This window comes from Petaurus breviceps, unplaced genomic scaffold (genome assembly GCF_028583685.1).
Source record: "Petaurus breviceps papuanus isolate PSGF00001 unplaced genomic scaffold, PetGlider_PUasm1.0 90779, whole genome shotgun sequence".
NCBI classification, from domain to species: Eukaryota; Metazoa; Chordata; class Mammalia; order Diprotodontia; family Petauridae; genus Petaurus; species Petaurus breviceps.
In genome coordinates, this window is record NW_027187344.1 from 4112265 (window position 1) to 4125252 (window position 12988).

Here is a 12988-nt window from a genome sequence, read left to right on the forward strand (position 1 = left end):
TCTTCCTGAGTTCAAATCCAGCCTCAGATACTTGCTAGCTGTATGACCCTGGGAAAGTCACTTTAACCTGTTTGCCTCAGTTTCCTCATCTGTAAAATGAGCTGGAGAAGGAAGCGGCAAACCACTTCTGTATCTTTGCCAAGAAAACCCCAAATGGGGTTAGGAAGAGCAAGACAGAGTGAAAATGACTGAATAACAACTACAAAAATGAGATAGATAACTTTAAGGTTATCTTCCCGTTCGTTCTATGATACAGGTCCAACTCTTGAGATTACAACTTGGGAGAGAAGAGATGTACTCAAATGCAGTAAGTGTGAAGAAGAGATAGAAGGAAAATGCCTTGAGAAATATGATCCCTTTCACCTGGGGAGGGGGGAAGGGAAAGGGAGGATTCAGGAAAGTCTTTGCAGATGAAGTGATGCTTAGATTGGGCCATGAATGGAGAAAGCCATTTCAGCAGACGAACCATTGCAGGCATGGGGGATGGGATGAACAAAAGTATGGAGGCATGAGACAGAATAAGGTGTAACAACACCCAGGGGGGGACATTAAGTAGAACAGGAAGGAACATGGAGGAAGCCAGAAAGGTAGGTTGGGGTGGGGTTGTGAAGGGCTGAAGAGGCCAGGCTATTTGAATAGAGGAATGAGATGGTCAGACCAGTGCATTAGAAAGTTTACTCAATAGCTGTGTGGAAGATGGATCAAAGAGGGCAGAGACTGAGGGCAGGAAGACCAGCATCAGAGTGGGTGGGGCAGAGTACAGAGTCTGTACTGGCACTAAAGTCAGCTTTTGGCGCAGAAGGAATCAGGGACTGTCTGTATGCTGAGACTTCAGGGATACTGTGGAGTGTCTCTGTCTTATCTGCTGGATATCTGAAAGAACTTTCCCTAGAGACAAGACCTTTCATTATACAATGAGAAGTCAGGCTTTAAAGGCAAGTATCCTTAGGACAGATAATCCCAGAACCTTTCCTGACAGCAAGACGGGATGGGGAGAGTACCAGGGTGAGCACAAGGGTGAGCAAAATAGCCGTGGGGCCCCTAGAGGGAGCAGAGGGCATCCAGTAAGTAAACCGCAGTTTTGCTCAAGGCCAGCCTTGTTTTGGCAATAACTAAATGTGTTATCCTAAGATCTGAAGCTTAGCCCAACTCCTACATTTTACAAATAAGGAAACTGAGGCCAAGACATGAAATGATTTGCATGAGGTCATACTAGTAGTAAGTTGAATGGCTCAGATTCAAATCCAAGTCCTGTCATTCCAAATCCAGTCCTCTTTTCCCTATTCCAGCTACTCTTGCTTGAGATCCAGTTTTTAGTTGAAAGAACTTGGAATCAGGTGACTTGGATTCAGATCCAAGTCTTGGTCACTTCCTACCTGTGTGGCCTTCCCAGGGGTGGGGAACCTGCAGTGTCCAGGTCACATGTGGCCCTCTAGGTCCTAGGGCCCCACTTGAGGACCTAGAGAGCCACATGTGGTCTGGAAGTCACAGGTTCCCCACCCCTGCTTTAGACAAATCATTTCACCGCCCTGGGTAAAATTTCCTATTCTGCAAAATGAAGGAAGTTAGCTGGGTGTTCTCTAAAGCCCCTTTTGGTTCTAAATCTATGATCCTGAATCCATAAAGGAAACCCAAAGTAATAGAATCAAGATGCTAATCTAATCTAATGGCATCAGACTCAAATAGAAGACAGATCCCTGTTGGCCATATAATAACTTAGAAAATCCCAAGTTAACACTATCTACATTGTGCAGATAAGTGGGTAAAGCACCAGGCTTGAAACAGGAAGATTCATCTTCATGAGTTCAAATCTAGCCTCAGACACTAGCTGTGTGGCCCTGGGCAAGCCACTTAACCCCATTTGCCTCAGTTTCCTCACCTGTAAAATGAACTGAAGAAGGAAATAGCAAGCCATTCCAGCATCTCTGCCAAGAAAATGCCAAAATGGGGTCATGAAGAGTCTGACATGACTGAAATAACTCAATAAAAACAAATGTAATTTATTTTGTTAAACATTTCCCCAATTACATTTTAATCTGTTTCCAGCTTCAGTCAGGAGCTTTGCTGCCTCTTGTAGCCCTCTGATCTCTTTCCAATCCATCTCCCTCCTCTAGGTTCTCTCACTGAGTGCAAGGTGTTATGTTCTACTGAGGAGAATCTTTGTTCTTTAAAGGTCTCTACACTCTGTTCCCTCCCCTTATGGCCTGTCATCTCAATGCAAAGGGCCTTTGGGAAAGTGGGAACATGAGGGCTCAGGGACTGGGATTATATGTAACTGAAGTAGCCTCAGGGACTAAGGTTGTGTGCAACAGAGGTGTCCATGGACAAGTGGATAGACAAATGAAAATCTTGTTTCCCCACACATTTACTGATGTATTATGGACAGAAAAAGTTGGGTAATAAGCTCCTTATCAGTGGGACAGCCAAAGCAGAGTCTGGATGGCCACTCATCATGTATGCTATACAGACAATTCCTGCCCTGGACAGGAAATGATCCTAACCTCAGAAGTTTCCTTCTGGCTCTGAGACTGAATGTAAGCACACCTCGAAGGAGTTAGAAGCTCATGAAAAGAAGGGAAGAGGGGTGGCTGTTAATTTAAGCTCCCCCAAGAGCCCAGAGTGACCTGGGGTTTCCTGGGTCCCCTGCGTCCCCTCTCCAGAGACTTCCCTACACTATCACACTCAGAATAAGGTATTTGAGGCCATTAATACTGTCCCTACTCTACTCTAAGTTCTGGCAATTGCTGCTGGGAGTGAGGGCCTGTCCTTCCGGGGCTTCCTATGAGAGTAAGCAAGCTAGGCCTCAGGCCTTCACCCACACTCCAGGAAAGCATGTAGCTGGCCAACAGGGAGTCTTTTGTTGCTCTCAGAGTGAGCCAGCTCCCTGGCAGCCGAACGCAGGCTGGGAACAGAGCCAGGCCGTGGGGAGAGGCAGAGGCAGCGGCAGCGGCGGCGGCGGCGACGGCGGCAGCAGCAGCAGCAGCAGCAGTTCTCTTGACAATAGTACTTCTCTGCCTTGGGGTAGAGAACTCTGTCCTCAGGTGGGTGGCCAGCCCTGAGCATCTTGGGAAAACATGGATTTCCCCGCTCTGAAGCAGGGGGGAGGGGCAAGGGGGACGGTGGTCTGGGCAGACTCAGAACCATGCATCGGAGGATAGAGAGTGCTCAGGCAATAGGGTTCTGCTCCTCCCCCTCCCCCCCCCATGACTGTGGGAACAGGGACACATCTAGGGTCAGCCAAAGGTGAGGGGGCACTGCTGGGATGCATGGGGCCCGGGGGAAGATACAGTACTAACATAAGTCCAAATTGGTCTCTGACCCCTGAAGTTCTTAGCAGAATTGTGTCTAATCCTGATCTGAGGAAGAGATTTAAATTCGTAGTCTCTTCCCTCTTTCCAAGTTCCCCTCCTCCAACATTGTCAGGGGGCTAAGATTTGACACACCAGGAGGGAGAAAAGCAACCTATACATGCTGACTTAGCAAGCTAAAGAAGCCAGGTATGTGTGTGAGAGAGAAAAAGCTGGGTTAATGATGAAACCAGCTGTCTCCGAGTGAGTCCGACACAAGGGGCGTGTCCTGACACTAGCCTTACCAACCTCCAATCCCCACTCCCAAGGACTGCAGAGAGCTTTTAGGGCCAAGCCTCTGTTGTCTTAGGGGAGGTAGTTAATGTGGCCCTAGGATTGGTGACAGCCCTGCTGGGGGCTGGGGGTGAGAGCCCAAGGTGGCCTAGGAGTGGAGAAATTACATATGTCTGGTTCTCATACAAGCCACTACAGGCAAAGGCACTGCCAAGTCACCTGTTTAATGAGCTACTTGTGTCAAAACCGTGATGCTTGAAATTCCCCCATTAGAGTAATTCCTTTGAGTACTGAAGGCTTCCCAGGCATTGAGTCCTTCAGTAAGATGAAGAGATGCCTGGGAGGGATCATTAATCTAAGCTAGAGGAGACCTCAGAGACCATCTGGTCCTATACCCCACCTCTCCTCCACTTTTACAGATGAGGAAACTGAGGCCAGGGAGGTCAAGAGGTTTGCCTAAGATCACCCTGGGAATAAATATCAGAGATGGAATAGGCCCCTAAGTCTTCAAATGCCAGAACTAGCGATCCTCCCCCTCTGCCAGGCTGCCTGTTGCCAGCTTAGAATTTTCTACCTCCATGGCAAGAATTAGGCTGCAGGAACCTAGGAGCAAGACCCTACAGAAGTGGGGCACGGAGAGGTGGTAGCCCAAACCTCCATCATGGGTGGACTCTTCAGTGGGCAAGAACCATTTTGGTGTTCCCCATCATCATCACCACAGTCTTGAAAACTGAGGTATGGGTAGGGAAGGACATCTGCAAGTGAACTCAATTCTTTATTCCAGCCTCCCCTCTCCCACTTCCAACTGCATTTTCCCTTAGTAGGACTTAGAGGGCCCAGTTTTGTAATCCACAAATTTAAACTGTTGAGGATTCAGTCAGAGATTATAGGATTTAGAGGAGCAAGGGCTTTCATCTGCTTCAACCCCTCCCCTTTCATTTTCCAGGTAAGGAAACAAAAGCATGGAGTTTGGGGTCACGATTTGCCGCAGGTCCTCATCTCCCCAGATTTCAAAACCTTTCCACTATCTTAGGCTTCATTCTGTCTGCATTCCAGTTGCTGCTTTGTATTAAGTAGGAGGATGTGGGGGAGGGGAGGAAAGGGGTCTGTCCCTTTTCTCAGGAAGCATCTAATTTTCATGAGGAAGCTGGGTTACTCTGTTGAAAACTAAAGCTATAGTCTCTAACCACACTGTTACAAGGTAACATGATTAAGTGCCCTGAGAGGGTTACAGAAGGAAACCCCCCCAGGAATTTACAGGGAAAGATGTAGCATTTGGCCAGCACCTCCATATACCCTAATCCCCTCCCCTTTCCCAAAATTACAAGTTGAATGCAAAGAGTCAGCTTGGTCTATGAAAGCCCTTCAGAACTAGGCCTGTGGGAGTCTGACTCTATCTTACAAATATTGCAATTCTCTCATTTGCATTTTTATGGGCCTATAATGAATTTGAATAGTCTTTCCTACTCCTTCTACCCTACTTTCTTCCTCTCTTAGCAGTTACTCACTTCGGTACATTATGAGAGGGTTAGAAGTCCTAATACACTTTATAAATGTTTTGGTATCCCTTTGTTTTTTCTGAGAGAACACCCTTAATAAAACTGGGAAAAGGAATGGAAGAGAAGGGAAATAATAACATTATGCTGTGCTTGGACTAGAAGCATCTCATGTACCACAAATGCACTTTCCCTGTCCTGGGATGGGTTATAAACACAGCAAGTGGTTCCCTCTTTTCTTCTGGAAGAGCCTTCTCTTCATCCTCAGGAAACAAATGGATACTCTGTGTCTTTTTCCCTCTCCTCTCTTTTTAATAGGAAGAAAAGGGAAAGGGTTCAGTTTTCAGGGTAGGAAGTGTAACATTATGTAATTCCTTCCTCTTCTTCCCTCTAGTCCACCATTCCCTGTCTTTTGAACTTAGTAAAGGCTGTGCCTGTCATCTTTTTGTCCTGGTTCCATACTTCTTTTTCACCCAGCTTTGTTCACCAGTAGTCAAATGGCCCACGGTTCAAATCCTGATTACCACTGTTTAACTTACTTGCATGACCTTGGGTAAGTCAGAAGATCATGGATTAAGAGTTGGGTGCTTTCCTGGTGGAATTGTGAACTGATCCAATCATTCTAGAGAACAATTTGGAAATATTGCCCACAGGGCTATAAAGCTGTGCATACCCTTTGATCCAGCAATACCCGAATTAGGTCTGTATCCCAAAGAGACCATAAAAAAGGGAAAAGGACTTACACATACAAAAATATTCATAGAAGCTCTTTTGTGTGCGTGTGTGGCAGCAAAGAATTAAAAATTGAGGGAACCCCCATCAGTTGGAGAATGACCAAACAAGTTTTGATACATGAATGTAACGGAATACTGTTGTTCTATAAGAAATGATGAGCAGGTGAATTTCAGAAAAACTTGGAAAGACTTATGTGAACTGATGCTGAGTGAAGTGAATAGAATCAGGAGAACATTATACATAGTAACAGCAACATTTTTTGATAATCAATCAACTGATACACTTAGCTCTTCTCAACAATACAATGATCTAAGACAATTCCAAAAGACTCATGACAGAAAATGTTATCCACATCCAGAGAAAGAACTGAATGCAGATTGAAGCAGACTATATTCTCTCTTTTTTTGTTGTTTTTGTGTTTTTCTTTCTCATGGTTTTTCCCTTTTGTTCTGATTCTTCTTTCACAGCATGACTAATATGTTATAAAAAACATAATTTTTGTTTGTTTTTTGGAGGGGGAAGACAAGGCAATTGGGTTTAAGTGACTTGCCCAAGGTCACACAGCTAGTAAGTGTCAAGTATCTGAGGCCAGACTTGAACTTAGGTCCTCCTGACTCCAGGACTGGTGCTCTATTCACTGCACCACCTAGCTGCCCCCAACTTTCTACTCTTTCTAAGAGAGTAATAGTTACTTGTCTTTCAGAAAGGTGCTGGACAACAGTCCTCCTAAAATTACTCCTCCCCCTTTGACCACCCCTTAATTGCTTTCCCCACCCCTAGTGGCTCTCAGAATACCTGATGTTGTAATTCAAAGGACCTTCTCCCTCTGATCAACACCCCTTCTGGAAAGAGAAAAAGAGGAGACTGAACGCTTATTGACTAACTGCCCTCAGCTAGACCAATACCCCAGTTACTTTGGTGGGGGGGAAGATAACAATCTTATCCCAATCAGAGATTCTTTTCATTCACAATTGTTTTCCATTCTTCATCACTGTTCTTGGGACCTTAGTCTTTGCTTTTGACATTCTACAAATTTCTCTAAAGGGAAAATCTGGGAAGAATTTTAGACTAGAAAAATTTTTAATCTTTCTACTTGAACTGAAAAGGAAGTTTTAAATACGTTTAATATGTAACTGTTGCCTTCCAGTTCTAGGTCCTATAATCTGATGACCCCTGTGGGTTTGGATCAAAGGTGTGCTGGAAGGAGCTCAAACCAGCTCCGCCAATTGTGAATTTTTCAGTGTGAGCATTTACACCTTGAAAATCAGAAAACACTACAAATTGGGGCTTGATCTATTGCTTTGTTGATTGTCTTGTTTAAGAAAGCAATGATTGTTGTTGAGTCATATCAGTCATGTCTGACTCTTCAAGACCCCATTTGGAGTTTTCTTGGCAAAGATACTAGAGTGGCTTGCCATTTCCTTTTCTAGCTCATTTTACAGATGAGGAAACTGAGGCAAACAGGGTTGAGTGACTTGCCTAGGCTCACATAGCTAGTAAGTGTCTGAGGCCAGATTTGAGCTCAGGAAGATGACTCCTCCTGACTCCAGGCCCTGCCCTTTATCCACTGCATCAGCTAGCCAGCATGATGGAGAAAATGTTAATAATGCACATTAAGCTTAGAAGTGTGGTGGGTATGTGTTTGTTTCCCTTTTGGAAGAGTCAGTTTAAACATTTGCCAGCACTCTACTGGTTTGGACAGTCAGGGAAGGCTCCAAGGGTCAGGGTGGAACTTGGGAAGGACCAAAACTGGTGATTAGGAGGAAGGAGGGTATCCCAGGCAGATCTTGTGTATTTCTTGTTTGATATCATTGTTGGAGTGCTGTGTCCCCCCTTAGACTGTGACTTCCTTAAGCTGATTTTTCCCTCCTCTCTGCTCTTTATATTCTCAGTGCTTAACCTAGTGCCTGATATACAGTAAGCCCTTAGTAAATGCTTGTTGATGACTTGATCATGGGGAAGAGCAAAAGGTAAATAAATAATCAGAGTAGTCAGATTAAGATTTTATCTCGTTTTCCTTAGTCAGAGAGTCAGAGTTAAAGTGTGGTAGTATTTAATCTGACCTTGTTCCTGTCTACTAGTGAGTCTGAGTCTCTGTCTTTCTCCATTTCTAGAATCTGCCAGGCTTGAAGAGGATTCCTGCTCCCAAGACTGGCTCTCGGGTTTTTAGTTTCCTATGGCTTCTCTGATGCAAGCACTGAGAGCAGCAGCTTTCTACCCGCTCCCATGGAGACCTCAACTCCGGTCCCTGAGTACTCTCAAAGGCCCCACAACAGAAAAGAGTGTGCCATACCAGCGGACTCTGAAGGAGGGCAAGGGTTCTCTGGGCCCAGGGCCTACGCAGCCCCTTCCCAACTCAGCAGATGTGGTGATCGTGGGTGGGGGCAGCCTGGGTTGTCAGACCCTGTACCATCTGACCAAGCTGGGCCTGACCAACATTGTGCTGTTGGAGAGAGATAAGCTCACTTCAGGAACCACTTGGCATACAGCAGGTGAGTACAATTTGGAATTTAGTGAAGCCACTGGGGGCAGGAGCAGTGGGAGCAGGCTGGGCATGGGGAGATTTCTCTCTCTGAGCACAGTGGGGTCCCTCAGTGCTCGTTAGAACACATATGAAGTAGTGTGGCCTGTGCCGCATTGTATTCTAGCTTGGATATCAATTGTAGGAACGGCATTCATAAGCTAGAGATCTGCCAGGTTAACGTAGGATCTGAATTCATGCTATGGGAGGAGCAGTAGAAGGAACCTGGAGAAGGCTTGAGGGCTATGGATGGACATCCAGAATTTGTTTTTGAATATCTGCTTAACTTCATTGGACATAGATCATGGATATAAAATTGGAACGGACCTCTGAAATCCTTTATGTTTTCTATATTTTCCTACATGCTTCATATTTTATCATTTTCATTTGCTATTGTTCAGTTGTTCTCAGTTGTGTAGACTCTTCCTGACCTTATTTGGAGTTTTCTTGGCCAAGATACTGGAGTGGTTGGCCACTTCCTCTCCAGCTCATTTTACAGATGAGGAACTGAGGCAAGCAGAGTTAAGTGACTTGCCCAGGGTCACTGAGCTCGTAAGTGTCTGAGGCTGGATTTGAACTCAGGAAGATGAGTCTTCTTGACCCCAGGCCAGGCACTCTATCCACTGTGCCTCCAAGCTCCATTTTCATAGCACAATAAATATTCCATTGCATTAATATACCATCATTTAGTCAGGCATTCTTCATTGTTTTGGACATGCATTGTTTCTAGTTTATCGGCATTATAAATAAAGTGGTTATAAATATCTTTGGACAGATAAATCTTTTTCCTTTTAGTGATATTTTGGGAATATCCTAGCTATGAAGATCAAGGGTTGCTTGACAGATAAGGTAACTAAGACCTAGGTGGGGTTAGATTACTTCAGTAGTAGGAAATTTCAGGGATTGCTATCTTAGCTCAATATTAGGAAGAACTTTCTGAGAGCCATCCAACATGGAAAATGAGCTCCTAAAAGACTCCCATCTTGGATTTACATATAGGTCTTTTACTCACCCCTTCCTCAAAAAGAATTGACATGGGTAGTGACATTAGAATAAATCAGAGAAGGGAAAACATTCCCATCTTATGAGAAGAGAAACTGAGGTCCAAAAAAGAGTTAAGTAAGGTAAGTCTGCCCAAGCAGATGCTAGATAAGTATCCCACAGCCTTCTTCATCCTCCTTCCCTTTTTCTACACTTCTCCTTTCAGGGATTCTATAGAAAGACTTGGAAGTTGGATGTCTGAGAGCCTGTGTCTATGTAAGCCTCGAGCAGTCAATATTTACCAATGAATGTGTGCCAACAGTCTATTTTGTTGAATCTTTCCTTAACATCTTTCTGATCTGTCCCTTTCTTTCAGTTCCATACTGTGTCCAGTCTGGATGATTCCAATAGCCTTCTAGCTTCCTCACCCCCTACTTTTAGTACCTCTCATTCCATAGTCTGATAGATTAAGCTTCGTAATCCTGTTATTCCAGTTTGAAAACTCTCACTAATCATGGGTGCCTCTCCAAGTTCTGCCCTGGCCCTTCTCCTCACTTTTCCTCTCTTCTTCTTTCCTCTTTTCTTCCTATTATTATTATTAATTATTATTATTATTATTTGCTTTTTTGGAGGGGGGAAGACAGGGTAATTGGGGTTAAGTGACTTGCCCAAGGTCACATGGCTAGTTTTTGTGTTAAGTGTCTGAGGCCGGACTTGAACTCATGTCCTCCTGACTCCAGGGCCAGTGCTCTATTCACTGTCTTCTTCCTATTATTATGTTATATAATAACCTTCAGGTTGATTTCCCTGCCTCAGAGTTTCCCTTCCTACTCTATTCCAACTTCTATTCATCTGCCAAAGTGATTTTTCTTAAAGTACACGTCTGACAATGTCACACCCCCTTCTCCCAGCTCAACAAAGTCCAGTAGCTCCTTATTACCTCCAGGATCAAAAATATAAAATCCTCTGTCTTTTAAAGCCATTTACAACTTGATCATTTTCTTTTTTTTGGGGGGGGGGGGAAGGGGGAAAGGCAGGGCAATTGGGATTAAGTGACTTGCCCAAGATCACACGGCTAGTAAATGTTAATTGTCTGAGGTCGTATTTGAACTCAGGTCCTCCTGACTCCAGGGCTGGTGCTCTATTCACTGTGCCACCTAGCTGCTCCATAACTTGGTCATTTCCTACCTTTTCATAGGTGGCACAGTGGAGAGAGAGCCAGCCTAGGAGTCAGGGAAGTCTGAGTTCAAATCTGCCCTCAGACACTTACTTAACTTGTGACTGGGCAAGTCACTTAATATCTTCCTCAATTTCCTCATCTGTAAAATATGGATAATAATAGCACCTACCTTCCAGAGTTGTCATGAGGATCAAATGAGATAGGAAGTGTGACATTTTTAGCACACTGCTTGATACATATTAGTGTAATTTATTATTATTATTGTATTTTACACCCTCCCCCCCCATGTATTCTGTGATCCAGTGATACTGGCCTCATTGTTCCCCATGCACAAGACCTCCTCTTGCCAGTATTTCTACCAGCCATCTCCATGCCTATGACTCTCTCCCTTTTCACCTCTGCTCACTGGGCTTCCTTCAAGTCTCAGCTTAAAAATTTCACCTCCCCCTTTCCTAATCCTTCTTAATTATTGCCTTTTCTCTGTTGACTAGCTCTAGTTTATCCTGTATATATCATTTGTACATAACTGTTTGCATATTACTTTGCCCAATACGTTGAAAGCAGGTCTGTTTTTTGCCGTTCTTTGCATCCCCAGGGCTTAGCATGGTGCCTGGCACTGAGTGGGTATTTAACCAATGCTTGTGGACTCATCAGGTCCATGTCTATGTCTTATTCTGTTTCTCTGAAATACTCACATTCATCATCTCTCACATTATAATGATATCCCAATAAATTCATGTGGCATATTTTGCTTAGCCATTCTCCCTCCAACTAGCAGATACTTACTTTCGGTTCCACTTTTTTGCGATCACAAAATGTGACTATTTTGGTTCTATGTGAGAACCTTTCTTTCTGTCTTTAACCTCCTTGGGTGGGATACATGCCTACTGGGGAGGTCTCTGAATCAAAAGATAAAGAAATTCTAGTTTCCTTCTTCATATAATTCTAAATTATTTTCTAGAATGGTTGTTTCAATTCATAACCCTCCCAGCAGTGTTTTAGTGTATCTGTCTTTCCATATCCCTTCCAGCATTCACTGCCACAATCTTTGGTCATCTGTGCTGCTTTTGGGGGTTTGAGATGAAAGCTCAGGGTCATTTTAATTTGCATTTCTCTTGTGGTGGCTTGTAGTAATCGTTAATTTAGTTAATAGTTTGTAATACTGTTGAGAATTTTGTTCATTTCCTTTAATTACTTGTCTATTGAAGACTAGCTCTTAGAATTATTTATTTGTGTTAATTCCTGAAATATCATGGATGTCAAGTTTTTATCAGGGATATTTGATGCAAATATTTTTTACTCAATCAACAATTTCTTTCCTTCTTCTGGCTGCACTGATTTTGTTCATGCAAAAACTTTTCAACTTCAAATAAATTTATCTGTTTTTAAAAAAATTCTCTGTGGTCTTATGTTTTTTTGGTTGGCTAAGAAGTTGAAGTAGAGCAGTAAGTAAACTATTGCAGTGATCCAGGTGAGAGGTGATGAGGGCCTGAACAATGTTTGTGACTGTGTCAGTGGCATGAAAAGTACATCTAAAAGTGATGTTGAGAAGGTAGACATGACAAGGCTTGGCAGCAGATTGGGCATGTGTGATGAGTGAGAGGTTTCTAGAATAACACCGATCTTTTGAACCTAGGTGACTGAGAGGATGGTAGTAGTAGAGAAGAGAAGAGAAAGAGGAGAATATAATAGGAAAGTAATAGGAAGGAGGGGAAGAAAATGAGTTCTGCTTGGACATACTGGATTTGAGGTATTTATGGGAGAGACTGGTTTGAGATAACTACAAGGCAGTTGGTGGTGTCTAAAGGGATAGAGAGGTTAGGACTGGATGAACATGTCTGGGAATCATCTGCATAGAGATAACTCAACTCATGGGAACTGATGAGATCACCAAGTGAGAGGGAAGCAAAAAGAAGAGGGTCCAGGACAGAACCCTAGAGTACATGCAGTTAATGCGCATTTATATGGATGAATCGGACAAAAACCATGAGAGGGCAGTGTCAAGAAAAAGTGGAAAAGAGTAGCCAGAAGGAAAAAGTGATCAATAGCATCATGTGCTGCAGAGATCAAGAAGGATGAGGTCTGAGAAAAGACCAGGAGGTGCGGCAGTTAAGAGATCTTTGGTAACAGTGAAGAGGGCACTTTTGGCTGAAGGATAGAAGTAGAAACCCCGGTGGTTTAAAAGAGATTGAAAGGAGCTCTGATGTAGACAGATTCCTCAAAGAGTTTGGCCACGAAGAGGAAGCAAACTAGGGTGATAGTCAGAAAAAAAAATGGCATTGAGTGAGAGGCTTTTTTTCCTACGGATGTAGAGACTTGAGTGTGTTTGTAAGCAACAGAAGGAACCAGTAGACAGGGAGAAATTGAAGGAGAGAGAGAAAGAAGAAAGAAGAAGAAGAAGAAGAAGAAGAAGAAGAAGAAGAAGAAGAAGAAGAAGAAGAAGAAGAAGAAGAAGAAGAAGAAGAAGAAGAAGAAGAAGAAGAAGAAGAAGAAG

At 43.7% G+C, this 12988-nt stretch overlaps 1 protein-coding gene across 2 annotated transcripts in view; it reads left to right on the forward strand.

The window, feature by feature from the left end:
• Positions 1-2849: 2849 nt before the first annotated feature.
• Positions 2850-12988, forward strand: part of SARDH (sarcosine dehydrogenase) — a 137016-nt gene continuing 126877 nt past the window's right edge. The window contains exons 1-2 of one of the 2 annotated variants that reach the window (XM_069069240.1): positions 2850-3041; positions 7927-8304. In XM_069069240.1, the coding sequence (XP_068925341.1) occupies positions 7989-8304 (316 nt within the window). In that variant the 5' untranslated portion in view covers positions 2850-3041; positions 7927-7988. Of the gene's footprint in view, positions 3042-7535; positions 7783-7926; positions 8305-12988 lie in introns of those variants that run through there. The other variant, XM_069069241.1, reaches the window with a different exon arrangement.